The sequence below is a fragment of the Pseudoliparis swirei genome, chromosome 12 (assembly GCF_029220125.1).
Source record: "Pseudoliparis swirei isolate HS2019 ecotype Mariana Trench chromosome 12, NWPU_hadal_v1, whole genome shotgun sequence".
Classification (NCBI taxonomy): Eukaryota; Metazoa; Chordata; class Actinopteri; order Perciformes; family Liparidae; genus Pseudoliparis; species Pseudoliparis swirei.
The window spans coordinates 4,723,161-4,750,738 of record NC_079399.1 but is presented as its reverse complement, the minus strand read 5'-3'; the positions used below and the strand labels follow the sequence as shown (position 1 = coordinate 4,750,738).

The window sequence follows — 27,578 nt, the reverse complement described above, 5'->3', positions numbered from 1 at the left end:
GAGCCGTAATGGTGGTTCGACTCGCGTAGTGCTGCATTAATTCCGTTATTATTGTTTACTGCGATGGAACATAACCAACGATTACTTCAAATTGAAAACACATAAAGTCTTCTGCCTCACCAATCCAACACAACAGTTCATCTTTCACACGTCCGAGTGGGATTTGGCTCAAATGTCAGTGGACCGAGGTCAAAGGAGGACGTCGTCGTCTCCTGCCTCTCACATGATCTCACATGATCTCTCCAACAACGTCATGATGTGCAATCAACATGTGGTGTGGAAAAAAACATGCATATATACTGAAGCCATTGTTTACACTGTAAACAATCGGGTTGTATTATGACGCGGTTTAATTTTCTGTGTTTTGCAACAAACCTGCTTGTGTACATGCAATTAGTCTTCTCTGTGGGGAGCCAATGGGAGCCTGTTGTGTGCAGGAATGGGAATATGCTGAGCCATCTGCAGCATCATGCTCTGTGTCAGCGTCGACAGACAGACAGACAGACAGACAGACCATATGTTCACTCATGCATCGCCGGTATCAAGGAGCCCATCTGAGATGATACTTCAGGGGAGACTGGGGGGTCGCGAAATGACAGAAATGCCATGTACCTTTGTTTGCTCTCGTCTCTATGGCAACACATTGACAAAGACTCTGCAGCAGATGGCTGTAGCAGCAGATTCGACTGTCTTGACTGCCATCTTTTCTTTATCGCACCTCAAATACAAATACCTGCTTCCACCTTTTCCAATGCGGCATCGAACCAAATCCAGATCGAGGAAGTCGGTCCAGGGGGGGGGACGTCTTTTTACGTCACCGATGCTCAGGCGTGAACTATAGAGGAACTATGGAGACAATCCAGACGTCTCTTTCATCATGAACTCCATCTGATGGTGCATTTTTATTATTATCTTTATTTAAAATGGGCGATGTACAGTTAAAACATAAAAGTCCCCATTTGATGCCCTGCACCAGAGTGTAGCTATGCAGCTAATTTGCATCTGTAGTCCCATGACAGACCATAATAAACATGAAACAATAACAAACATAAAACAATAACAAAAAGTACAGGATAAGACACAATAGAACTGTATATGTGGTAAGAAGAACACACAATACACACAATGTAGAGCTATAGGACAGCACATTAAAAGTAAGTAATAAAAACCATTAAAAGTAAGTAATAAAAAACATTAAAAGTAAGTAATAAAAAACATTAAAAGTACAAGTCATAATAATAATTGTGCTCAATGAATACAGCGCTGACCAGCTTTCAACTGATTATTTTTTTACAATTATTTTTAAAAGTGCAGCTCTTCATCGCGTCATGCTGGGTGTTCCACTGATTTGTGAAACATTAGATTAGATTAGATTTTACTTTATTCCTCTCCAGGGGGAAATTACTTAAAATTTTACAATAAAATAAAATTCAATAGCAGGGGGCATATTACATTAAAGAATTCAAATAAAAAGACAAGATAATGGAAAAATGGAAAAAAAAGAAAGAAAAGTAAGTGTTTGCAGTGTATATAAAGTATAAAGTGACAAGGTTTCAATTTGAGGAGGATTTGGCCACTTTGGTGATGTATTATAAAACCTGCTCCAAATCCATGAGGCGTCATCATGCAGTTACGGGAGAGCACACTGAAGGTCTGTTTTTGCTTCACATTACGGTTTGCGTTCAGTATTCTGTTGTCATTGGTGAACAAACGGCTCAGTTCGGGTATATCGGAGGATCCGCTTTCACGAGGAACATTTTGAGAGTCGAATTTCTCCAGAAAGATTTGTTGACAGTCTTCTGAAGGATCAGCAGCGACCCCTTCCACCATGTTTAGCTTGACCTGAAATGCAGCCCGGCCGTAAGCTGACAGCAGAAGTAATGAATTCCACATGTTCACAATTAGGCATACGATGTCATCTGTGATTTGCTCACCAAATATGGTTCCTGGAGGACTCGTGTGATGCATAGTGGACCACACATCCAAGGTGTCTGTTTTTACATCCCTTATGTGCACGCCGGTGACATACACGGCAAAGCAAGCTGACATCAATGGAAATGTGATATTGCAATGTACTGCTGACTCACTGAGGTGAACTACTGTCCAGCATTTCATTTGTTTCAGTGGGTAGTATTGTGTATTTTGTAGAATATAAATGCTAAGCTACAGTAGCGAGACGTGAATGGCGGCCGAGGCCTTTCGAGAATTTGGCTGTGGCCGTCGATCGAAACCGACACGTGCAATTTCTCTATCGTTAATTACGTCTGCTTCTCTTTTTAATCACTTCAACTTCGAGGGGAATTTAGATGAACAGAGCTGATGACGTCATGGCCTCTATATAAACAGTTTCCGTGCCTATATATTTACGGCGGTGAGGTTGAAAGTCAGAAAAGGCCGTTTATGAACAAACAATTACGAGCACTTTTACTCGCTCGGTCACCTTCAGCAGGTTGAGGAATCCATTCCAATGTTTTCATTCAGAGCTTCTTTTTTTACACTGTAAATTCCTGGTTTTCAACTCAGTGAATATACCATGCAGATTAAGGGGAGGGCAAAGATTCCTCACGCATGATGGAGGCCAAATATGTTGTACTTCTGCCTGTCCGCCAAACACGGACAGGCAGGAAGGAAAGAGAGAACCGAGAAGAGAGACAAAGAACATGGGAAGGGAGCGAGAGAGAGAGAGAGAGAGAGAGAGAAGGGTGTGACCTAATCCCAGAGTGGGAAAGAAACTCACTGAAACATGCACACACATCTGGTCCATCCAGTTTCCACTTTGTATTTTGGATGACAAGTATGTGAGAGGTTAAACCTCCGCTCCACACAGTATACTGGCTTATACTATACCCCCATGAGGTGAGTCAGCACTCCAGTGGGTTGATACGTTACTCAGTGGGCTGTCATTCATAGATCAAGGGTGTGGTTGTTTGGTGTATATGCTGAAGAGCATTCGTGAGTCATCACCCCATTTCAGTGACATTAACAGTCTGTCTGGAGTTGCAGCAATGTGTGTGTGAGTAAAGGCTCTGGCCATTTCCATTTTTAAACTGATATCACATCACTCGGGGGGAACGTCTGTGTATTTTTGCACAGACAAATGTTTCTATGACATCGACACAAAAGGCCCAACGTCGCCCCCCCCACGCGGAGAGAGTCATGTAGAACACTGCTCGCCGCCTGTTTGCTTTACCCTGCATGCAAGCCACGACATGTTACTCCACTCTGCCAAGATCACCAGGTAAAGGCTGCTGCTCCAGTTGAAGGTGGCCACGCCACTTTGCAGACTTAACAGAGTCTTGTTACTAATACCGAAAGCACCCACGGCGAAGGCGTTGCTTTCTCTATCTCTCATCAAATAACAATGACCCGAAAACCAGGTTGTTGGGAGAAAAATGTTTGTCATGGTATGTGATAAGGCCTGCTGTATCTGACTCATCTTGTATAGCTCTTCATCCCATTCATTCAAAGTACCATTCTAAGACCAGTAGTAGTCAACAGTGGGCGGTAATGGTTCAGTGAACAGCTAGAATTGATGTTTGGACATAGAAATGACGTAAAATAGTTCCAGATAAAGTTGTACTTTGCAACTGAAGTGCACTGCCCTCATGTGGCCACAGTATAATGAGTACACAGCCATTACACTCTCGTGTGTGTGTGAGAGAGGAAGAGTGAGAGAAAGAGAGGAAGAGACAGAGAGGGAAGGAAGTGTGGGATTCATCCGGTCTATATTTGTATCCCCACTCCCACATGAAATGCAGACAGGGAGAAAAGAATGTATCTTGTCTGGGGCTCAGTGGTGACCCACATCCATAGCTACACCCGCCCACCCACCCAGGCAAAGCATCTAATTACGTCAGGCTCCATAACGACCCCCCACGCGATCAGAACTATATGATTCACACACAAGACACTGAATGGCCTGGAATTTAACTTTTAAATGTGCCAGTACATCCCTCTGCATTCCAGGGGACGTAGGTGGGCACTTCCTCCAGATTTTGAAATGCCTCATTTTATTCTATCAGCGGGATCCTGATTCACCGTCAGGGCCGCGACAATTTCTTGTTCGTAGGAGGGTTCCGCGCTGAAGTGAATTTGTGTGAATTGAATTATTAATCACTTTTATTCTGCCAGTCGCTAGTACGGTATTGTCTGGCTTTGAAATAATCCTCCTTTTGTATAAATAATTTCGCCAACAATTTTTTTAAGATACTTTTTTTTTTTTGCCGACCCCCCCCTACAAAACATGGTACGACCCACTCCCTGCCGTTAGCCGTTGTTGTATTCAATGCTAGTGAACAGATATGTGGCGATACCAACTAGCTACACTCTCTGGCAATAAAGCCACGAAAAGATGCGCCTTTACGGGATTAAAACAATAAAACAAACAGCAAGAAGTCTGGAAAAACTTTGCCCAACTGTGCCCAAACTTTTGTAGACTACAAACCAATTCACTTCTCGTCAGTTTTTTGTTGTTGCGTGTGTTAGCCTTGTTTTAATCTCGCCACTATTGCCGCCGGACGCGTTTTTTCTTCTGGAGCTTCTCCAGTCTGATGAATTCACCGAAACAAGACGGAGACGATGATGTGCCCGTTAAAGACCCGGTAAAATACGGCGAATTGGTCATTTTGGGGTAAGTCTCTCCTAAATACCCGATAATACAATTTGTGTCGGTCGGCAAAAATGAACGTTTAACATGTAACGGCACAATAAACCAACAGAATACGTGTGAATTCACGTTTAATCCACTGCTCTTATGAAATATTCCCTCTTCATCGTATTTCAGAAAGTAAATACATCATAGTAACACATTTTTAAGCTTTATTTATTGCACAACACCGCCGCACACCACCCGTCCGTGGCGGTTACAAACTAAACTTTGTGTCACAAATGGCTGCATTTATTGTATCGTCTCCATGTCAAGCGTGGTGCGTTTGAGTGTTAAAGGTGAAACCGGTAAAATAATATCTATATCTTGAGTGGCCACACACAGGCTACTACGGATGCAACCGCTTTTTCATCAATGGTTGTAGTGGTGCTGGATTCTTCAGGCTGAAAATCCCAATGATGTCATACTATGCTGGATCCTGGGGTTTGCTAAAAGTGGGTCTGGCGATGAAATAAACTAGTCTGGAAAAAAAAATGCATGAATCTTGCTCATATTTGTTTCGTCATAAAGTGTCTCTCTCTTTAAGAAAAGAAAAAAAGACGAATGAATAATTAAACGTCGCTGCCAGATGACCATGAAAAAAAAAAGAGGAGGAGGCGGAGACGAGCCACCAGCACGCAGCGGTGGGCAGGATGTGCTGATGACAGCCACGAGCCTCCACAGCAGGTCCACCCCTGCAGCTCCACACTGTGCAGGGGTCTGCAGGGAGCAGAAATGCCACGACACACACACACACACACACACACACAGTCATATCCAGGCTTACACAGGCCTCCCTCTTGCCCCGCAGAGCTTCCTGTGTATGCCAAAGTTAACTGACCTAACGGCCTATCTCTTCCCCTCCCGGCTGAACACGGGAGTGAGGAGGCCGTAGGCCCGCCTGCATCAGAATACTGATCGCTCCGTCCTCGCCGTCATCCGACCGCTTTGAACAGAGCGGCCCTTTTACATCCTCCAGACCGAGGAGTGCGGAATTGAGCGCTTAACGCCCATTGTGAGGTTTTTTTTCGGGTCTCCGTGGCTTTGGGGGACCACGACGCCTAATGTGCCTCATTGAGGGGTAAAAAACCCCATTATTAGATCATTTTTAAAAGCTCTAGCGGCTGTTGAGGTTTGTCTTGATCTTCTTCTGCCACGAGCGATGGCCACGAGCTTGCAGGGTACGATAGGTTTCAAACAAGGCGCCCCCCGAGTGTGATGGGGAAACTACTTTTTGACCAGTTCGCTCGTCCCAAAACACGCAGTAACTTCTGAAAGCAGACACCCGCTCTCGGAACAGGCTGTTCTTTCAACCGCTTCCTGTCGCACATCGGGGTTTTTTTCCTACCCTCCCGGCCTGTTTTTTTTTTGTTGCTTGTGTGTGTGGTTTGACTTTGCATCCGTCAGGCCCGATGATCACGCGCCTCCGCGTGGTCGATGCCGGCCTCACTGCAGGCCGCCGTGTGATCTTTGCCGTGGCTGCTCGCCACCGTGGAAACCGCCGGCGATGCTCCACTCGCTCCCACCCTCACATTCTCTGCATTTACCCCCCACCCCTGCACACTTTTTTTTATTTATCTCACCCATAACCCCTCTTGTCGCATCCCCCCCCCCCACCCCCACCCCGTCTACCGCCCAGCCTCCCAGCGTTTTGCTGAGTGCTGACTTCACAGAGGCGGGCCCCCTCGGTTGCTTCACCTCAACAAAAATAAACTCTGTCGGGGGGCAGAAGGAGTGAATATTTCATGTTGTGCTTCGTGATGCGTGACGCAGGCCAGAGAAACGGCCCGGGCCGATCTCGTTGGAGCTGCTCGTCCCCCGGCCTTCACCCTCGACCCGCTCGTCTCTCCTCGGCGCCCTGCCCTTCATTTAGCTTTCTTTTTCCTCTCTCTCTCTCTCCGCTGACGAGACGTATTGTCTGTTTCTGTCAAAGCGCCCGAGGCCTTTTTCCTCTTCCTATAAGCTGATTTTCTCTCCTTTGCCCTCTCATCTGTGGTCCCATTTCATATACAGGACTGTCTCAGAAAATTAGAATATTGTGATAAAGTTCTTTATTTTCTGTAATGCAATTAAAAAAACAAAAATGTCATGCATTCTGGATTCATTACAAATCAACTGAAATATTGCAAGCCTTTTATTCTTTTAATATTGCTGATTATGGCTTACAGCTTAAGAAAACTCTAAAATCCTATCTCATAAAATTTGAATATTTCCTCAGACCAAGTAAAAAAAAAGATTTATAACAGCAAAACAAAATCAAACATTTGAAAATGTGTTTCCAGGTGTTTCGAGTTAATTAGACGATTCAAGTGATTTGTTTAATACCCTACTAGTATACTTTTTCATGATATTCTAATATTTAGAAATAGGATATTTGAGTTTTCTTAAGCTGTAAGCCATAATCAGCAATATTAAAAGAATAAAAGGCTTGCAATATTTCAGTTGATTTGTAATGAATCCAGAATGCATGACATTTTTGTTTTTTTAATTGCATTACAGAAAATAAAGAACTTTATCACAATATTCTAATTTTCTGAGACAGTCCTGTATTTCTGCCTCTTTTTAAACCAGGCCCCTCATGTTTCTTCTTCTCCTGACCCGGACCGTCTCTTGTCAGCCGGGGTCCAGTTTCCCTCCGTCAGGGAGCGAGTAGCTCTGTCTGTTTGAAGGGTTTCCGAGCTGACCCTCCCTCCCTCCCGCTGACCGCCTGGCCTCATTCGGCCTCGGGGTTACTCCCCACAGGAAAACTCTTTTTGCCCGTGTGATTCATGGAAGTGTAGCTCATTAAAAATGCACAATGTCAACAAACTTCCCAGACACACGAATATCGAACCACCAACAAAACATTTTAGATATCTTAAAAATACCATTTTTAAGCTGTCATCCGTCCATATCTGGTGTTTGTTTTGCAAACATAAGTTTTCCCCCCCAAGTTGTGTCTCTTTTGAGCTCGTAAATCAAGCAGCAAACGTCTCTAAAGATACGTCGGCGTATTGAGCAGAGAATGAAGTCGCTCTCCCTCCGCGTGAGTTGTAATCGGAGCGTCTGCTCGCTTTGTCGACATGCCCCGGCTGTCGGTACAGGCGACGGAGCACCGTTAGCCGCCGGATCAGCTGTTGCCCTGTTGAGAGCCCTGAAGAGGCGACGGGCTCTCTCGTCTCGTGTGAAGCACGGCATGCAGGACGGAAAGTAAAGCTGTGTTTACCGCTGCTCGTGCCGTCGGTAATGGCCGAGCATCGCTCTTCTCTAAAGGTGTTTCATTGCCTCTCACGGAGAGGTTTGTTAACGCCTGAGACGCATAATTATGCCAGTTTGTGTCGCTATGTCTTTGTAAGGTGTATGGGGACACTTTGGAAATCTGAATAAACTCAAGCATAAGTTATTGTTGATCAGTCACAGTGTTAAATAGTTGTCAAAAGTTAAATGTATTCACTTTAAGAATATACTTACAACTTACGTTGACTGTTAATTTATTTGCAGGTTATTTCTGCAATTAATCATAAATATAAAGTTTTTTGGGGTCTGATTTGAAGTCCAAAATCTAAAGATATTAAGTTTACTATCATAAAAGGCAATTATTATTTTTGTTGTTGTTTTGCATCACAAATTAATTATGAATTGTTGACAATCTGTTCTGCTGTTTCATCAATTGACTTTGATTGCTTCAGATGAATAATTCAGCTTAGAGTTAATTTGGTCAGATAAGCAGATACTCAAAGTGTTGTTCTATAACTGTTGAGTTAACCTGACCAGCAGCACATGCAAAAAACTACAAATGTATATTCTAAATATATATTATAATTTAAATTTGTAATGATATCAAATAAAAGAATCAAAGGACATTTTATGCATTTGAGAAGCTGTCTGAAGACCGATGTTGTCTTCCTTATCCTTTCCCTCTTAATAACTTTTTATAAGGTTCATGCTCTGCTCATTAGTGAAATGCCTAAAACCAGCAAACTAGCTTCTGTGTAAAACCCCCCAAAATTAGGACAAAGTCAGTATTTCAGTCCACACGGGGACACCAGAGCGGTTTTAATTAACATCATACCTCTTTCATTTCTATTCAAAAATGAAATGTGACATCGAGGGTTTGATATTTAATCACAACTCTTTAGAATAGTTATTACTAATCTGAACTTTCATGTCCGTTTCTAATAATGAATTCAAACCATTTTTTGGTGAAAATGAATTTGCTATTTATTGTAAAAATAATAATAAAAGAGATTAGATGAGTGAGCTCCGCTTCACTAAGTGTGAGCATAAAGTACGAGCTGAGGTCGTTCACTCGCGGTCCGAGTGCTTTCCTAAAATAATCCACGATGACGTGTTGCCCTAAAGATGCACAAAAAGAATCACTGGAGCTCTTGATTGCAGTTATTTCCTCAGACATCTTGACACCGTCGGCAGCGTTTTATTTATAGCTCTCGTTTCCCCAGAAGCGATGACCGATCATAACGACGGTGTGAAAACGAGAAGCTCGTCGTCGGCGTTCTGATCTCATTCCTCGCGTTTCCTTCTCTTCCAGGTACAATGGCTCTCTTCCGAGCGGAGACCGCGGGCGCAGAAAGAGCCGCTTCGCTCTGTACCGGAGGGCCAAGGCCAACGGGGTCAAGCCCAGCGTGGTGCACATCCTCAACACACCGCAGGACAGCAAGGTGTGTGTGTGTGTGTGTCCTGTAATGTCTCTGTGTGTAACTGTTGTTTCCTTCCCGTGACTCTCTGTTGTCTTTTATAATTGAGCTAGAGGAAGAATGACTAAGCAGGACGACCGACTGCAGAATGTGGGCTGTCGATCCTATAGAAGTGTGTGTGTGTGTGTGTGTGTGTGTGTGTGATAACAGGGTTCGTACGGTCATGGAAAACCTGGAAAAGTCATGGGATTTTAAAATGGTCATTTCCAGGCCTGGAAAAGTCATGGAAAAAACGTAAATCATAAAAGTTTTGGAAAAGTCATGGAAATTTGTTATAACCACATGTTCATTCACGCCGAGTTTAAAATAATTAATATGTTTTTTAAAGAAAGACGCTCGAAATATAAGCCGGCGTACGCTCTCAATAACGCAACATTTTCTACATTTTTCATGTTTATACCGAGATTTCAGTTTGGTCATGGAAATCTGGTTTAAAGTCCTGGAAATCCACTGGTCAACATGTGTAAGAACCCTGTGATGAGGATTAATTATGATTAATGGAGTTACATGTGAAGGGTTTTGGGTAGCATTCAGTCTGGAAGTGTGCGTCATCTTTGCTCGTTCGCCCTTGTCGTTGCAGGCGGTGCACAGCAGGGGGCAGCACAGCATCTCTTTCACGCTGTCTCGCAACCAGACGGTGGTGGTGGAGTACTGCCATGACAACAGCACAGACATGTTCCAGGTAACCGCTGAGGAAGTCAAGAACAGCCGGGTCGACGTTTCACGAGACGAATAATCCAAGATTTTTGGGATCCCGCGCACAAAGATACGTCGTTATGCAACGCCGGGAGAGGAATTTCTTCAGTCGGTCTATTTATTTTGGTTCCCTTGTGACCGTTTGAGTCGTAAAGAGTGAAGACTCCATGGAGGTCTATTTTTATACACGCAAAGTTCTGGTCGCATCGCTTTAAAAAAAAAAAATGTAAGTGATGACAACGTCTTTCACCCACGTTGACAAAAGCCCCAAACCAAATTCTTTAAGCTAGTTTTCATCCCAAACTATTAACAACAGTCTACTTATATAAGTAAGTAAAGAAGTTTATTTATATTGCAAAGACAAAGGGTCACAAAGTGCAGTAGAGTAGCCAATTAAAACAACTTGGCAATAACAGGAGCTAAAACATATCAACAGTTAAAAGAGAACAACAATACACTGTAAAAGATGTTGCAGTTATATCAAAAAACACAATAAAACAAATAAGAAAAAATTAAATATGGCCATAGAATATGTAATTAAACAAATCGCCAGTGTAAACGGGTATGTTTTGAGATGGTGTTTAACCCTCCTGTTACCTTTAGGGTCAATTTGACCCCATTCAATGTTTAATGTCGGTGTTCTTTGGGGTCAATTTGACCCCAGGCTGTTTTTCACTGTCAAAAACATATAAGAAATATCAACTTTTTTATATATTTAAAGGGCTGTTTAGGTCGTCAACAAACAAACATAAAGTACCTCACACTTAAACTTGGGAAACAATATTAATTCTAATAATTTTCTGGAGGTTTTAATTGCTGTGGTCAAATTAACCCCGAGGGTAAAATATGTTAGTAAATGTGAAGGTAACAGGAGGGTTAAATGCCACTATAAACCGACAATAACATCATTTTATACAACGTTTCTTTTGATGATGATGTCCAGGAATGTCGATGAGCCTCAGTGAACGCCTCTCTTGTCCCCGGCAGATCGGACGCTCCACAGAGAGCCCCATTGACTTCGTGGTGACCGACACCTCCGGCGGGGGGAAGGAGGGGGAGGACCCCTCCATCGCGCCGAGCACCATCTCACGTTTCGCCTGCAGGGTGGTGTGCGAACGCAGCCCGCCGTACACGGCGCGCATCTACGCCGCCGGCTTCGACTCCTCCAAGAACATCTTCTTAGGGGTGAGTAGCAGTTTTAATGTCCTCATCGATGCGGTTTTTAAAATGCTCACGAATCTGCGGTGTCTTCGCAGGAGAAAGCAACCAAATGGAAAAACCCCGACGGGTACATGGACGGGCTCACCACCAACGGGGTGCTGGTGATGCACCCGGAGGGGTTCCCAGAGGACCCCAAGCCGGGTCTGTGGAGGGAGATCTCCGTGTGCGGGGACGTCTACGCCCTGCGAGAGACGCGCTCCGGACCCACCCGGGGGAAACTGGTGAGTCCCCGGCGCGTCCACGATGGCGCCCCATCACAGGGTTCGCTCGCTCATGGGAAACCCGGGAAAGTCAATCCTCAAAAGTTTTGGAAAAGTCATGGAAATGTTGTTATATTCAACATTAATTTACGCGGTATATATACCGTGTGCTTTGGAATTGTCATTGCTAGTTTAAATACGACATTTTCTCACTTTTTCATGTATACACCGGTGATTTCACAACATTTTTTGTCATGGAAATTTGATTTAAAGTCATAATGTCAACATGTGTATGAGCCCTGCCTTCAAGGCCATGAGTGTTTTTATTGTATGTAATGTTTTTTCTTTTCTTTTTCCGTGTCGATCTTCTTCAGGCGGAGGGTGAGAGCAGTGCGCTGCGAGACGGTTCCCTGGTGGACCTGTGCGGCGCCACCCTGCTGTGGCGCACGGGGGAGGGGCTCATGCGCGCCCCCACCCTGCGCCACCTGGAAGCGCTTCGCCAGGAGCTCAATGCGTCGCGGCCCCAGTGTCCCGTGGGCCTCAGCACGCTGGCCTTCCCCAGCCTGCCACGCAGCCACAGGTGGGAGTTTCATGAAATATAATGTTCCACTCATTTTGCCTCCAGCAGGTTATCTCCAGGCCTGGAAAAGTCCTTGGAAAAAATTAAATCCCTAAAGTTTTGGAAAATCCTGGAAATGTTGATAGATAGATATTATATATATATATATATTATATATATTATATTTTATATATATGTGTATATATATATATATTATATATGTGTATATATATAATATATATTATATATATAATATACATATATACACATATATATTATACATATATTATATAATATATATGTTATATATGTGTATATATATATTATACATATAATATATTATATATGTTATATATATATATGTGTCTATATATATAATATATATATATATATATATAATATACATAAATACTAGGGCTGTGAAACGATTAAAATTTTTAATCGGATTAATCACAGGTTTCTGTGGATTAATCATGATTAATCACATATTACCGATATTCTCGGTATATTTTGTGAGAACATAGAGATTTATGACAAAAGACGGATATATACATTTATACATTATTCTATACAATGGTGCTGCAACTCAGCAGTTATTTAGCAGTTTTCTTCCATATGGAACATTAATACATCTTCATCCTAAACAGAATGTTTAACACTCCTGTTACCTTTCAGGTCAATTTGACCCCATTCAATGTTTAATGTCGGTGTTCTTTGGGGTCAATTTGACCCCAGGCTGTTTTTCACTGTGTCAAACATATAAGAAATATCAACTTTTTTATTTATTTAAAGGGCTATTTAGGTAGTCAACAAACAAACATAAAGTACCTCACACTTAAACTTGGGAAGCAATATTAATTCTAATAATTTTCTGGAGGTTTTAATTGCTGGGGTCAAATTGACCCCGAGGGTAAATTATGTTAGTAAATGTAAAGGTAACAGGAGGGTTAAACAGAACATTTTCTCTTGTTTGTCAACCATTAACTCCACCATGATACAATCTAAAGGCCTCTAGTCTTCCTCTAGCAGCTGCTGAGGCAAACTGACTGTGTGGGTTTTCTTCATGAACTGGGCCGTGATGAAAGGGACGGCGGGACACCGCTGCAACGCTGAAACCTCACCGGCCCGGACAGGTGGACAGATTGACAAGTGACTTTTTTGCTCGGTCGATGCGGCGCACGGAGCTCTGTGGCGCGAGACGGAGATCGATAAGTGTTAACGCAACGCGTTTAGTTTAATAAAAGAACAAAGACGTGCTCTAGAGAACATGTCAGGGGCGGGCCAATCTCTTTAATGTCATGCGATCTACCAACACTACGCCGCGATTGACTGGCAGGTCGCGATCGACGTGTTGAGACCCTGATCTACAGGAAGTAAAAGTCGTAACAAGGTTTCCGGAGGTGAACCTGCGGAAGGATCATTACCGATGAACAGACCGTCTGCATGAGAGCGGACAGAGTTCAGATTGAAGTGGTGTATTGGAAGCTCATTTTGCAAGTGACTTTTTTTTCGTCCCGATGTGCGCGCACACGCCGGCATCCGAGCTTTGGGGTGCGCGAGACGGAGATCGGAGTCGTGTTAATGCGACACTAGAGACAGAATGACATGCTGCTGGAGAGACGACCAACAACAGACGGATTGGAAGCTCATTCTGCGCATGCGTTAAATGCGGAAAAAAAAAAAACGAAGTTAAACCTGTAATTGAATTAACTGAGTTAACGCGTTATTTTTCACAGCACTAATAAATACACATATATATTGTATATATATATTATATATATGTGTATATATATATATAATATATATTATATATATAATATACATATATACACATATATATTGTATATATATATTATACATATATATTTAAGGTATACTCATATATACACCGAGGTTTCACCACATTTTTGGTTTAACGTCATGAAAGGTCATGAAAGGTCATGGAAGTCCACAGGTCAACATGTGTATGAACCCTGTCCAGTAGCCTTCCTATAAAAAAAAAAGAGAAAAGAATAGTAAAATTAAATTCTGATGTCGTCGATGTGTCACTGCAGCCTTGAAGAGCGCCAGCCTTGGGTCTACCTCGCGTGCGGCCACGTCCACGGGCGCCACGACTGGGGCCAGCGATCCGAGGGCGTGGCGGAGCCGCGAGACGGCGAGGGCCCGACGACCCGCCGCGAATGCCCCCTGTGCCGGAGCGTGGGCCCCTACGTGCCCCTGTGGCTGGGCTGCGAGCCGGCCGTGTACCTGGACGCCGGCGCGCCCACCCACGCCTTTGTGCCGTGCGGCCACGTCTGCTCGGAGAGGACAGTCAGGTACTGGGCGGAGACCCCGCTCCCCCACGGGACGCACGCCTTCAGACCCGTGTGCCCCTTCTGCTCCGCCGCCCTCGGCACCCCCGGCTGGACGCGGCTCATCTTCCAGGGCCCCATCGACTAGCCCCGCCTCCGCGGTAACCCCCCGAGTTCAGTGTGTGTGTACGACAGACACCGTCCCGCGTTGTGGAGGGATGGAGCTGAAGCCCCGCCCTCATTTATCCCTCGGTGCTTGTTGATTGGTCAGGAGACCTGGGGGGGGGGGCGGGGGTATTCCTACGTGATTCCTACGCAGGAGCTCAACCGACGCCGCTCTCGACCCCCTTTTTAAAAACAAATAATAAATACTCTTACTTTCGCGCCGTCAGCCATCTTAACGCGTTCGTTCGTACGTCTCAGAAGCCGCGTCTGAACCGACGAGTCGCTTTTTGCACAAAAGAAAAAGGAACGGCCTTTTTTTTGAGCATCGCTCGGTTCGCCCGCGGCGTCCTTAACTCGGTGAACCGCCGCCTCTCGCACTCCTCGGGCCCCGACGTCCGACGCCACCTTTTAATTTCTCATCAAAACGCACCAGACGACCCCCGCCTCGTCTCTCTTGTGGAGTCGCACCCCGACCGGCTGGTTTCTACTTGCAGCCGTGTCGTGCGAGCTCCTCGCGGCGAGCGCCTGGGAGGTCACCGGCGTCGCCCTCTTCGTCTTCGTGCATCAGACCCCGTGAACGAGACTCCCTGCGTGGTTGCGGTTGGTATGAAAACCCGCAGACTCTTCGGGCAACACGACACGACGAACGGTTCCCGCCTCTTTCGGTAACCACGCCGACAGAGGATGAGCGCCGAAACCCGGGTCCAACTCCACCTCACAACCCTCTCCACAGCAATAATAAACACAGCGGTCCCGTTGCATGGTGTTGTGTGTGTGTGTGACGTAACCAAAGCGTTAGAATTCAAAGACGAGCAACTGAATCGGCGATGAACCACCCGACGTTTATTTTCAATACTCGATATAAGCGAGCGCGTTTTCCGCCGCCGCCGTTGCATAACCTCAAAAGATTAATGAAATAACTATTTTGTTAGGGTAGAGGGAGGGATTTATTGCCGGGGAGGGGAGGAATTCTTCTTTTGATGTTCGGTGTTTCAAGAAAAAATGTATTTTTCTAACTGATAATTGTTTTTTAGTGGACTCTTGTTACTCAGTGTCAGCGAGTTGCTGTGTGTGTCCGGAGGATTCTCGTGTGGTAGATTCTGGGAGAGCTTGTGAGTGAGAAAACGTTGCCAACACTGTGTCCGACACACACACACACACACACACACACGCACTTAACACGCCGCTACCGTTAAAAATAAAACAACACATTGCCCAGACAATGAATGTAGCCAAATACTCGGGCTATATTTAGCCTTCCCTGGTGCTCCTATTGAATGGTCTATATATTGTGATACTATTTTTGTAACCGAATATGATGAACGAGCTCAGATAATGTTCAATAACAGCCTCAAGTGTGCAAGACGTATAATTGATTTTTTAAAAACACAACAACAACAACAACACACTCTCACATGTTGTGTCTAGCTTGCATGTGCTGAACGTTACACACACACACACACAGTACGTGCGCTACACGTACACTTTGCGTGGTTGATCGACAGCCTGCTGAGAGCGTTCGCCTCGCAGACCAAGACGTCTTCCGAGCCCTCGGCTTTTTTTTTTTCGTTCTCCGGTTTTTGTTTCGGAAGACTAAAAGACCAACAAAAAAAATCCTCTTACTTGATGGCCGCGTGACGTTTGTGAACGAGACCCGTCGAATCCCCACTTTGGACTACTATGCTGACATTTTCACGTCTTGGTTTTCGTTTTGATGTTTAAAGCCCCCAAAAAAGGTCTAAAATACAAGATTTTGATCATGTTCATAATTACTGTCGCTCAGGATTAGTGATTCTTCTCCAGTCTAAAACAGCCAAACTCGGCGAGAGTCATCATGTGATGTAAATGCCAAACCGCCGAGGACGTGCCGGAGGGTCGACGCCCACAGGTCTGGGATCAGTCGCACACGGGTCTCACACACTTTGAAAGCATCTGATCAGCTGCACGCCAAAGCCAGTGAATCCTGCTTTTTTTTCGACATATACAACAATTAATGTAACACCGTTGGCGTGTGGATGGAAGAACCGCTGCAGCACCCTTATTGGCTAATAGTTCATAAGCTGATATATTTATTTTTCAAGCTAATTTCCCCTTTTCTTTTATTCTTCAATTAAAAACCCTCTTCGGGTTTTAAAAGGTGTCCATATGCAATTTTTAATCGTCCTCGTTTTTAGATTTTTTTTAGTGTTGGTGAATTTTTTCAGATACAGTATTTTAGGTTGTTTTACACCACTAGTGACGTCATTAGCAGTTTTCTCTTAACTTTTTTTTATTTCTGATTATATGTTTCGATTGAGCTTCACTTCAGATGGCAACACCTCAACCTCCTCAACTAATGAACTCATCTCTCCGCAGGTGAGCGAGTAGCTGACACACAAATACAGCGTAACCTCACAGGTGATAATGCATTCCTATTTTAATACATCCGTGTTATGTACAGCCATTTTGTATTATTTTATATCATATTCTTCTGTAATCGTCCGGTGCACAGACAATCGCTATACACATGTCAATAAACCTGTTTAAAAAATTGTATTTCTATATATTCCTCTGGCTCTGTTGTCACTTCTGAATACTTACTCCCGGAAAATATATCTGCATGAAGTCAAGAATGTATTCTGTATTGTATTTATGAAGCAGAAAGGTAAATAAATGCATGTCATACGTGCTTGCTGCCAGCAGAGGGCGCTGTCCACAAGCCCTAAAGCTGACAGCGGGACACACACACACACACACACACACACACACGGTGATGAGGTTACTCTGAGTTGCATCACCTCTTTAAAATAATCAACCGTCTCAATGAGCACTTTTTGGCAGTCATGTTCATCACCACGCTAAATGTGATAAGACGCTTCAGAATCACACGACGCACGACGTGAAACGAACAATTGAAACGATTAAAGTTTGTTCCTTTTGAAAAGTAGGTTCAGGATTTCCGCTGAAAGACTCCCGAGGAGACCCAGAGCGGCGGTACTCCGAAGTTTGATTTCACATTGTTTCCCTTGAACCATGCGGAAGAGGCTTTTTTATGTCTTTTTAAAGATTATGAAACGTATTTCATGGGTATCTGGCGGATAATTTATTCCAAAGCAATGAGAGAAAAACCAAAAGCTGAAACTCCCATCGAAAACTCTGGTTTATGCTCATATAAATAACGTGTAATGAGTTTACTCACATTAAATAACTAGAACGGGCACTCGGTAGAGCGCATACCTTCGCATATCACAAGATTGGGCATTGCATTATGAACATGTTGGCATTAGTTGCATGCCAATTGGATACAAATTGACCGTGCTATGGTAAAAATATGTTGACCTTTTCATGACCTTTGACCCGATCGATCCCAAAATCTAATCAAATGGTCGCCGGATAATAACCAATCATCCCATCAAATTGCATGCGATTCAAGAAGATGTTGACCTTTTCATGACCTTGACCTTCACCTTTGACCCGGTCGATCCCAAAATCTAATCAAATGGTCTCCGGATAATAACCAAACATCCCACCAAATTTCATGCGATTTGGTTTAATACTTTTTGAGTTATGCGAGTAACACGCAAACAAATAAATAAATAAATACATGGCGATCAAAACATAACCTTACGCATTTTCAATGTGAAGGTAATAATAATAATTCAGATTTCTATAGCGCTTTTCTGAGTACCCAAAGACGCTTGACAGGGGACAAATTATAGTTATTATTATTTGACATAATGTGTTTTACTGTTTGCTTAACTGCTTTCATATGATTGATTATGATATGATGATTTGATATGATGATGCTCCAACCCTTTTCCAATTTTCAATAAACTCAAAAAGGTAAATTAACTTTTCTCTTGGTCGTTAAAACTTGAACAATTTATCTCGGGCACATTTCATAAGGGGGTAGGACATCTAAATAGTCCCTGAAAATATATCCCAATCGTAGATGATATAGTTATTCATGTGAATTTGCCTAAAAAAATGTATATGTACTGTGAAGAAGTGGACGCTATCACATTAGTTTGTGGACTACGGTTTTAAAGTCTCGCGTTCAGCTATATGATCGTCCTCATTACGGCTTTTTAGTGACATGCGAGGGGCAACCGCTCAATAAGACATGTTTAGGTAACCATAAATGTTAGAATTAATTCAATATTAACTGAAAACACACTGGGAGAGGGTTAAAGCGATCTTGTGACCTTTCAATCACAAGGTAGCCCCGCCATAAAGCATACCTAATGGTCTGTTTGACTCTAAATGACCATTAGTTATTAAATAAACATGATGCTGTATTGAAAAAAATACTTCAAACTAGAGATTTAGACCATGAACTCACGTTTACAATGTTTAGGGAATAAATCAAGAGAGAAGTAGTCGTGTTTTCATCGACTTCTATACAATCTGACCTCTTTTTGCAACCGGAGGCGTCGCCCCCTGCTGGCCAGCAGAGAGAATGCAGGTTTAAATCACTTCAGCTTTCAGACCCCGAGGTGCAGCCCAAAGAACAGTCCTCTTCTTAACGAGGCACCTGTCCAAATCCAACTGTTATTCGTTAAATAATACGATATATTGGTGTTTGACTGCTCTATGTTCCTAAATTAATTTGGTTTGAATCATATTAGGAAATACCTGCTGCAGGGATCGCCGGTTAATGTGGGGCCTGCAGCGCTTTCCTGCCCTGAGGCACCATCGCAGGTCGATCCAGCCATGCTCTGTGTGTGTGTGTGTGTGTGTGTGTGTGTGTGTGTGTGTGTGTGTGTGTGTGTGTGTGTGTGTGTGTGTGTGTGTGTGTGTGTGTGTCATGGGACCTAGCATAGATGATGGAGGCAGGGTTTAGCAATACAGTTCAATTCTCAACGGAGGGATTTGTAGGTTTTGATCCCAGCTAATTAATGTGAAACCCTCAATGGGGAGTAAAGTGCATCTGTGGCTGGGAAGTTTGAAGGGGACTGTGTGTGTGTACATGTGTGTGTAAATGCATATGTCTCTTGTGCGTGCGGACACAGTGTAGAAGCTTGCGAGGAGCATGTGAAGGCATCAAGTGTGTGTGTGTGTTAATCAAGGCCTCGGATATCTTCCTCTCTGGAGGTAACAGTCGCCTTTGTTTCATCAATCCACCCATTAACTACAAACACTGGGAAACTTTAATTAAGCCGGGGGGGGGGCACAGACGATTAATTAACTTTAAGACTTCCACTTCTTTTTCTTCCCCGCTACAAATTTCACTAAGTCATTGAGCCAAAGAAAGTGTTAATTTAGCCACATAATTTACAAATCCAATTAAAGCCAATATTAAAAAGGCATCACAAGCTGCTGTCCTGTGTTCGCTCGTCTGAGAAAGACTTTTCTCTTTTGTGCCCTCGACTCGCAGAGAATGCCGGCGCCACGTAAGCTGAGCCGCCGGCGTTAAACCGGGGTTAAGAGTTGTAATAAGTTTGATTATTTTATGGAGTTTATTATGCGGCGTTATCCTGTTAGGGAGGTGATGTTGGTAATCCGGACCGTCTCGTGGCCGCCGTGCATGTCACACGTCACCGTTTGGGAAGGAAGGCCCGACCTGCCCCCCCCCCCCCCCCCTCCGTCAAATGGAGCTCATCATATATTTCCTTCACTTTCCACCTCCACCTCCTCCTCCAATCTCATCCGACCACGAGGTTCCCTCTTACTTTCATATATGCATAATTAAAGTCAGCTTTACATTCCACATACAGCATAGGACTAAGGTGGCAGGTCAGACGTACACATGGTGGGTATTTTAAAAAAGAGCTGATTCCTGTATTTCAGGCTATATTACATTTGAATACGCTTTGGTAAATTATTTTTGGTAAATTATACTATTAATTCAGTATTTCTCCACTCAGATCTTATTCCTGGCAGTATGATAAGGGCAGAATTAAGGTATTACGTAAAGTATGATTAAACTAACAATTATTAAATATAAAGAATCCAAATAATATAATACATTTTAATTTCTGGTTATTTCTGCATTATATATAAATAAATAATTACTATATGTAAATATATATATATATACCTTATCAATATATATAATATATAGATATCACATATAGATATGTATATATTCAATATCTGTAATATATATATATATATTCAATATATTGCATATATATATATATATACACAGGACTCTCAGAAAATTAGAATATTGTGATAAAGTTCTTTATTTTCTGTAATGCAATTAAAAAAACAAAAATGTCATGCATTCTGGATTCATTACAAATCAACTGAAATATTGCAAGCCTTTTATTCTTTTAATATTGCTGATTATGGCTTACAGCTTAAGAAAACTCTAAAATCCTATCTCATAAAATTTGAATATTTCCTCAGACCAAGTAAAAAAAAAGATTTATAACAGCAAAACAAAATCAAACATTTGAAAATGTGTTTCCAGGTGTTTCGAGTTAATTAGACGATTCAAGTGATTTGTTTAATACCCTACTAGTATACTTTTTCATGATATTCTAATATTTAGAAATAGGATATTTGAGTTTTCTTAAGCTGTAAGCCATAATCAGCAATATTAAAAGAATAAAAGGCTTGCAATATTTCAGTTGATTTGTAATGAATCCAGAATGCATGACATTTGTTTTTTTAATTGCATTACAGAAAATAAAGAACTTTATCACAATATTCTAATTTTCTGAGACAGTCCTGTATATGCAATATATTGAATATATTTTGATAGCTTTTGTCCAAGTTTACTTCCCGTCTGCTCTACTGCATTATCAATCATTGTATTGTTCAGGATATTTATGTTGTAAAGTTTTAAAATGCCTAATTTATTATATAACAAATAGATGTAAAATATCGTTATAGCCTAACATCATCAAACGTGCAAAAAACCTCCAATAACGTCATAGTTTAGTTTTTGGTTGAAATGATTAACGCTGGTGAAAACCTGCGCACTTAAACGCCGCAGTGGGAAGCCCCGCCCCCTTTGAGTCTCGAACACGGACCCGGATGACAGACCTGCTTTCTCGGCTATTTTCTTTTCGCCAGGTGAATAAACTGGTAAGTATCTCTTAATTAGTCTGGTTTTAATATTCTTGGCAGTTGCCCCCCCCCCCCTTCCTGGCATGTTAGCTTAAATGTATTTTAATGTATTTTTGCCGTTTCTTATTGCCAATCTATGAAATTGAATACAAAAATTAAATATAAAACAAATATAATTAGCCATTAAATCAATATTTGTGTCGTTTCCGCATACTATATTAGTGTATTTAAATATAGTATAACTTTGTATTGTTTCTCTGTATACTTATAGCTGGGTTTGCTTCTGAAACTAGTGAATTAAAACTGCTAATATCCCCAAATTTACAAGTGAATTAACGCTACTTACTCGCTCCTCTTTCTCCCTGTTGATTATTTATATATATATATATATATTTTAATATAGACATATATATATTTTAATATAGACATATATATATATTTTTTATATAGACATATATATTATATATTTATATATATCAATAAATAAAATAAATAAATATCAATAAATAAGTGCACAAATAAAGCATGGCCATATATATATATATATATATATAAATTGTAGCTCTAGCTAGCTAATATCGGGAGCTGTGAGGCCTGCCATCATGTTTTAAGCCTGATGGTTTTGGGTTGCCAGGAATGTGGGTATTTAGCGTTCAACCCAATGTGACTCACCTTTTCTCTGCATTTTGTGATTCCTTTAAATCTGCAGCAAAGATTTCATGTCCGATGTGTGTTTATATATATATATATATATAAAATGCTTTGTCTTTCAGTGTCATTGTTTCCTGGTTCCTGTTTTAAAGTGTCCCCCCGGCTCATGAATGATATACAAATTGCTCTCACTCAACCGTTCCAATACAAACATTTAGTTTCGAGCTCCAACAACAACAAGACGATGGATGGGTCGTAAAAAATAAAAGTACGTGTGATATTTAGTCACGTCAGTCCTTTCGTTCTCTCACGTCTCTGTTTTCCTGAACCCAACCGAGTGGTTTTATCACCCAACTTTCCCGTGAAGACCGACGTTTCCAACCGACGCCAGAAGAGGAACCTGAAGGCGTCGAGCATCCGGGTTCGTCTGGCGTTGAACGCGTTGTAATGTAGGCCAAACGCTCCTCTGTTCCCAGGTCTTCCCAAACTCCCTTTTCTTTTCCTCCCCGAATCTCGCCGCTCGGCGTGACCAATCACGGCCCCGAGGAGGCGTCGTCGTAATTCCCCTGTAAATGACAACTAATGAAGATGGTATTTCCCCTCATTACTTTGTGTCTTTTGATGGGGCTTGTGTGCGTCTGTGGTTGATGCAAGTATGTTTATTTCACTCTCTGCTATCCACTCAAGTGTTCCTCTTTTCTTTTTTCCCCTCCACTCAGCACCTCCACCAGTCGAGGACGAGCGCTCCCCCTCTCACGGCTGTATTCAAGCACACGCCCAATTAGCACCGCATGGTAGGTGAGAGCCATTTTGAAAACATTTCTCATTACACTTTATCACTGGGGCACAGAGGGGGGGCGACATGAAGCAAATTAGAGGGGGGTGAATGAGAGACGGAGAGAGAGAGAGAAGGGAAGAAAGAAAGAAAGGAGGGAGGGCTGGAGACATCAAAGCGTTCCCGCTCTATTTAAATTGAGTGATCTTCTGTGAAAGATCCCCACTACATAAAGATTAACCCCCTCCCCCCCCACACACACAGCTAATATCACACGCCCACATACCCTTGGATTTATGTGTCAAGGGTTAATAACTGAGGATAAGGACACTGGGGGGGGGGGGGTCATGTGGCGGGTTCCTGTACACGTGGGCGTGTACATGTAGAATAGAGGGAGAGAGACTGTCTACATTTATACGGATACGTTCCTCTATGTTGTCAAATACAATTATGTCCAATCGACCTTCGTTTATACAAAATGCAGAAATGACTCCAAACCGCCAGTAGGGGGCGATAAAGGGTCAACAATGCGGTTTATTCAAAACAACGGATTTTGATTATGCACAATGAGCTTTTTGAGTGTATAAATATATATTAAATATATATATATAATATGTATATAAATACATGTATATAAAATGAATATATATATATTAATATATTTTGATATATATATATACATAAATAAAGTATATATAAGAAAACGCTGATTGGGCGTTTTGCTGTGTGAATTACTCAAGACATGTCGGCGTCCTACCGAAGGAAGTTTCTGAGAAGGTGGCGAACGGGTTTCCACAGAGTGGCGTTCGAGGTCTATAAGTGGCGGGAAATTAACATCTCGGTGAATATGAATTTCCTTTTGGTCCGTTTGGATCCATCTTCGCTGGTTTTGTCAACAAAGTCAAACTTTATGTTTAAACGTCGTTGTTTCCCAGAGTGCTCAGTTTTACATTTCCACACGCATGTAAATTAACCAAAGGTAAAATATCTGTTCTGGTGACCTGAAACTCTCGTGTGCCTGAGAGCCCACATGCAGGGAGGTAGAGATCCCACGGCACGCACGAGAGGGGCTCAGTTTCATCTCCACCCGACGGACTGACACGTTACAAATCCCACCGGCAGCAGCACTGAACAGACCTGTCAGCTCTATACACACACACACACACACACACACACACACACACACACACACACACACACACACACACACACACAGGCTGTGTGACAGTTGAGCCATTTCCTGTTTTCCACCAGTTTCATCACGTCTTTTTGGCAAAATGCAAATCCTTGGTTCCTTTTCACTCACTGTAGAAAGGGAGGTGTGTGTGTGTGTGTGTGTGTGTGTGAGTGAGCCTTTTCATTTCCAGTTGCTATGTAGGTATCTATCTGTTTGTCCCCGTTGTCTTTAGTATATGAAAGCGTGTGTGTGTCTGTGTGTGTGTCTATGTGTGTGTGTGCATTCTGTGCCTAAATTGCCTTTCTCTCTCTTTCTCTGTGTGTGTGTGTGTGTGTGTGTGTGTGCTCAATCCCGCCCGGTGGATTAGTGACGTCGGTGGAACTCACCCTCTCCCTGTGATAAGGCCACGCGCCGCTGCCTCCCGCTCTCTCTGCTCCCCGCGCTCAATTTCAGATAGTGCTAATGGAATCTGTCCTGCGCGATTGTAATGCGAGCGAGACTCATTTTCCACGGAGCTTGGAGCTGTCAGCTTGGCAGGACTGTTTTTTGGAGGGGGGAACGGGGGGGCAACGAAGAGAGAGGGAGGATGGGAGGACGAGGGAGGAGGAAGGAGAAGAAGAAGATAGAGAAGAAGGAGGATGAGGAGTAGTATGAAGTAGAAGAAGGAGGAAAAGAATGCAGAAGAAGGAAGAAAAGAAGAAGAAGAATGCATCAGAAGAAGAAGGAGGAGGAGGAGGAGAAGGAGGAGAAGAAGAAGAAGGGGTGTGTTTGTGTGTGTCTTGACGTGCGTTACGGTCGGCCTCCTCCCTCTTGTCAGGAAGCTGCAGAGTAGTTTCACACACACACACACACACACACACACACACATTCCCAGGTGTTCACAGAACAGGTTGACTTGCCATTGTAGTTTGAGAATTGTTGCTGGAAAGATACGTCGCCGTGTATTTTAAAATTGTTTTAATGTCGTTGCCAGTTGGAGTGGGGGGGACACGTAAAACAAATAAATAATAATAAATTTAAAAAACACAACTATTTTTATCGCTACACAAACGGCATGTTTGTTTAGGTACATTTGGTATTCGGGCCCTTTTTTTTAATGATCGTATTTGAGTCTGGATCAGCGGTGAGGATGAAGCCCAGTCTGACGGGGCGTTAGTAATCATCATTATTTTGCCCGTGAAGTCTCGGTGCGGTCGAACCTCCTCGCAGCAGACGCAGCGGGCAGCAGCGGGAGGACAGGTGGCGTCTGCCGAGCGGCCCGGTAAGCCGTGACAGTGAGCCAGCGTGCAAAATGGAGTTCAGCCTTCATTACAGTCATTTTTATTATGTGCACCTGCATTTCTAGTCTTAGACGTTGGGAAAACGGACTGTGATTTCAATAGGTGCCATGTCTCTTGAGTTGATCCAGAAACTGATAAGACGGGTAACCTTACGATATTCAAATCAAAAATGTTAAATGGATACATTTAGGATTTGTGTTTGACACCAAATGTACACAAACAGGTTTAAACATATGAAATGTATGAGACCAATCCATCGTTGCTGACACCAGGGTCCAGCTTGGCCAAGCATTGTAACGAATACTGGTTCTTATTTATATATATATGGATATATATATATATATATATATAAATACTTATTATATATATATAAATATAAATACTTATTATTTATAAATAAACATAAATATATATTATATATAAATAAATATATACTCTATATAAATAAATATATTATATATAGTATATATTTATGTTTATTTATATATAATATATATTTCTATTTATTTATACATAATACATATTTCTATTTATTTTATTTATATATATTTGTTAACATATATTATTAACATATATTTAATTATATTACATATATATTTATATATGTATGTGCTTATATTTATATATATATATATATATATTTGTGTATGTATATGTACTGTATATATATATTTATTTTTTATTTTTATTATACAAATATAATCCAATAATGTTATGTAGGGATTTTTTTAAAACTGAACAATTACTTTGCTACAGATCCATGAGTTTATTGTTAACGGGCTTGAGGAACATTTTTAGTTATTTAAATCAAGTTGTCTCTGGTGGACGTACTCCATTTCTGTAAGTAGGACCCTTTAAAAAAAAGTTACCGCCAACCTAGTTTGTGGACTGCAACTTCTTGTTTCTTATTGCCAATATATCATCTATAAACTAATATCGGTTGATAGTGTCTGTGTGAATCCAGTGAGCGCTTCTGTCTTGGTTTGTGGAAAGCTTCTCGCTGAGTTATCACGAGATTACGTGTGGATTATTTTAGTTTTTCTTTTGTTATTACACTTTATGTTAAATTACATTTTGCATTGCAAGAATTTCCCCCTCAATGGTGATGCAATAACACCTACACATGTACCAATGGCTTACATTATATGCATTACGCTGTGCATTCAGTTTTACATTATGTTTTAATTTAATTTCTGTGTTCAATTACCAGTTATTACATCAGATTAGATGCTTTTTTGAAAGGACCATTTTTTTTCAATACAAACTTCTGAAGAGAGACTCCTTTACAGACCCCAAAACATAATTCTGTCATGATTTGTGATTGTTGTGCCACTGAATGTTATGAAGCAGGTGTGTTTTTCAGAGCGGCCTGCAGGGGGCAGTGTTCGCATGATAAACTTAAGGGAATGGTTTCTGCCCAATGGGCCACTTTCTGCTCCACTTTGTTCCATTCTTTCTGATCAGTTACTATATCTAGTTTCTAATTCATCCTTTCTATTTAATACCTACTTATTATTATCATTAGTTTTTATAGAAGTGCATCCACACACATTTACACACTTCTCCTCCTCAGCATAGCTAATGTTGAGCAAGATACTTCCTTTCTTTTTTTAGCACCGACGCAACTAAATTCCTGAGACTAATTCCTCGTAACATCTGTTGGCGTGAGCTGTGTTTCTGCAGAAGAATTCAGAGAGAGAGAGAGATCCGGGCCCCTCCGACCGGCCACAGGGCCGTACGGTCGGATCGGGCCTCTCGAGTCGCCGTGCGGCGCTCCTCCTCCTCCTCCTCTTCCTCTCCCGGTCTCCTCATTCAGAGCCGCTCGGCTCAGGCGAGGGAAGGAAATACCAATTTGGCAGCGCTTCGTGGATTACAGCGGCAGTGGGCATTTCTTTAATCTGGGACAGGCTGTGGCATTTGTCTGCACTTAAAAAGCTGTCATCAGTCCTGCCCCCATCTATCGGCCTGTCACCCCCCCTCCTCACCCGTTAAGAGAGAGGAGGGGGAGAGAAAAAAAAACATGAAACACGGCTGGAGCTGATTAGACTCTTTAAAAAAAAAAAATTTAATAAATAAATAAACAGTAACTTAAATCTCACAGCCGGGGCTTTACGCAGCCAGAGCCCCCATTACTGTTACTCTGCCCCCCTGGGAAGAGTTTAGTGTCAACAGACCCTCCCTGATGGCGGTGGAGGACGGGCCCCCCCCCCATCCCAACATTAAAT

General features: G+C 42.3%; 1 protein-coding gene across 1 annotated transcript; it reads left to right on the top strand.

Moving 5' to 3' along the window:
* The first annotated feature begins 4,274 nt into the window (after nucleotides 1-4,274).
* LOC130202741 (E3 ubiquitin-protein ligase pellino homolog 2) lies at nucleotides 4,275-15,836 on the top strand. Its single transcript, XM_056428467.1, has 7 exons — nucleotides 4,275-4,630; nucleotides 9,174-9,303; nucleotides 9,920-10,021; nucleotides 11,023-11,220; nucleotides 11,292-11,477; nucleotides 11,831-12,036; nucleotides 14,070-15,836. The coding sequence occupies exons 1-7, from the start codon at nucleotides 4,551-4,553 to the stop codon at nucleotides 14,452-14,454; spliced, it is 1,287 nt and encodes a 428-aa protein (XP_056284442.1). The 5' UTR covers nucleotides 4,275-4,550; the 3' UTR covers nucleotides 14,455-15,836.
* Nucleotides 15,837-27,578: the final 11,742 nt, after the last annotated feature.

Coding starts and splice junctions, on each gene's coding strand:
- LOC130202741 (XM_056428467.1), top strand. CDS start 4,551: ATGAATTCACCGAAACAAGACGGAGACGATGATGTGCCCGTTAAAGAC. Junction 9,304..9,919: donor ACACACCGCAGGACAGCAAG/GTGTGTGTGTGT, acceptor TTGTCGTTGCAG/GCGGTGCACAGCAGGGGGCA. Junction 11,478..11,830: donor GACCCACCCGGGGGAAACTG/GTGAGTCCCCGG, acceptor GATCTTCTTCAG/GCGGAGGGTGAGAGCAGTGC.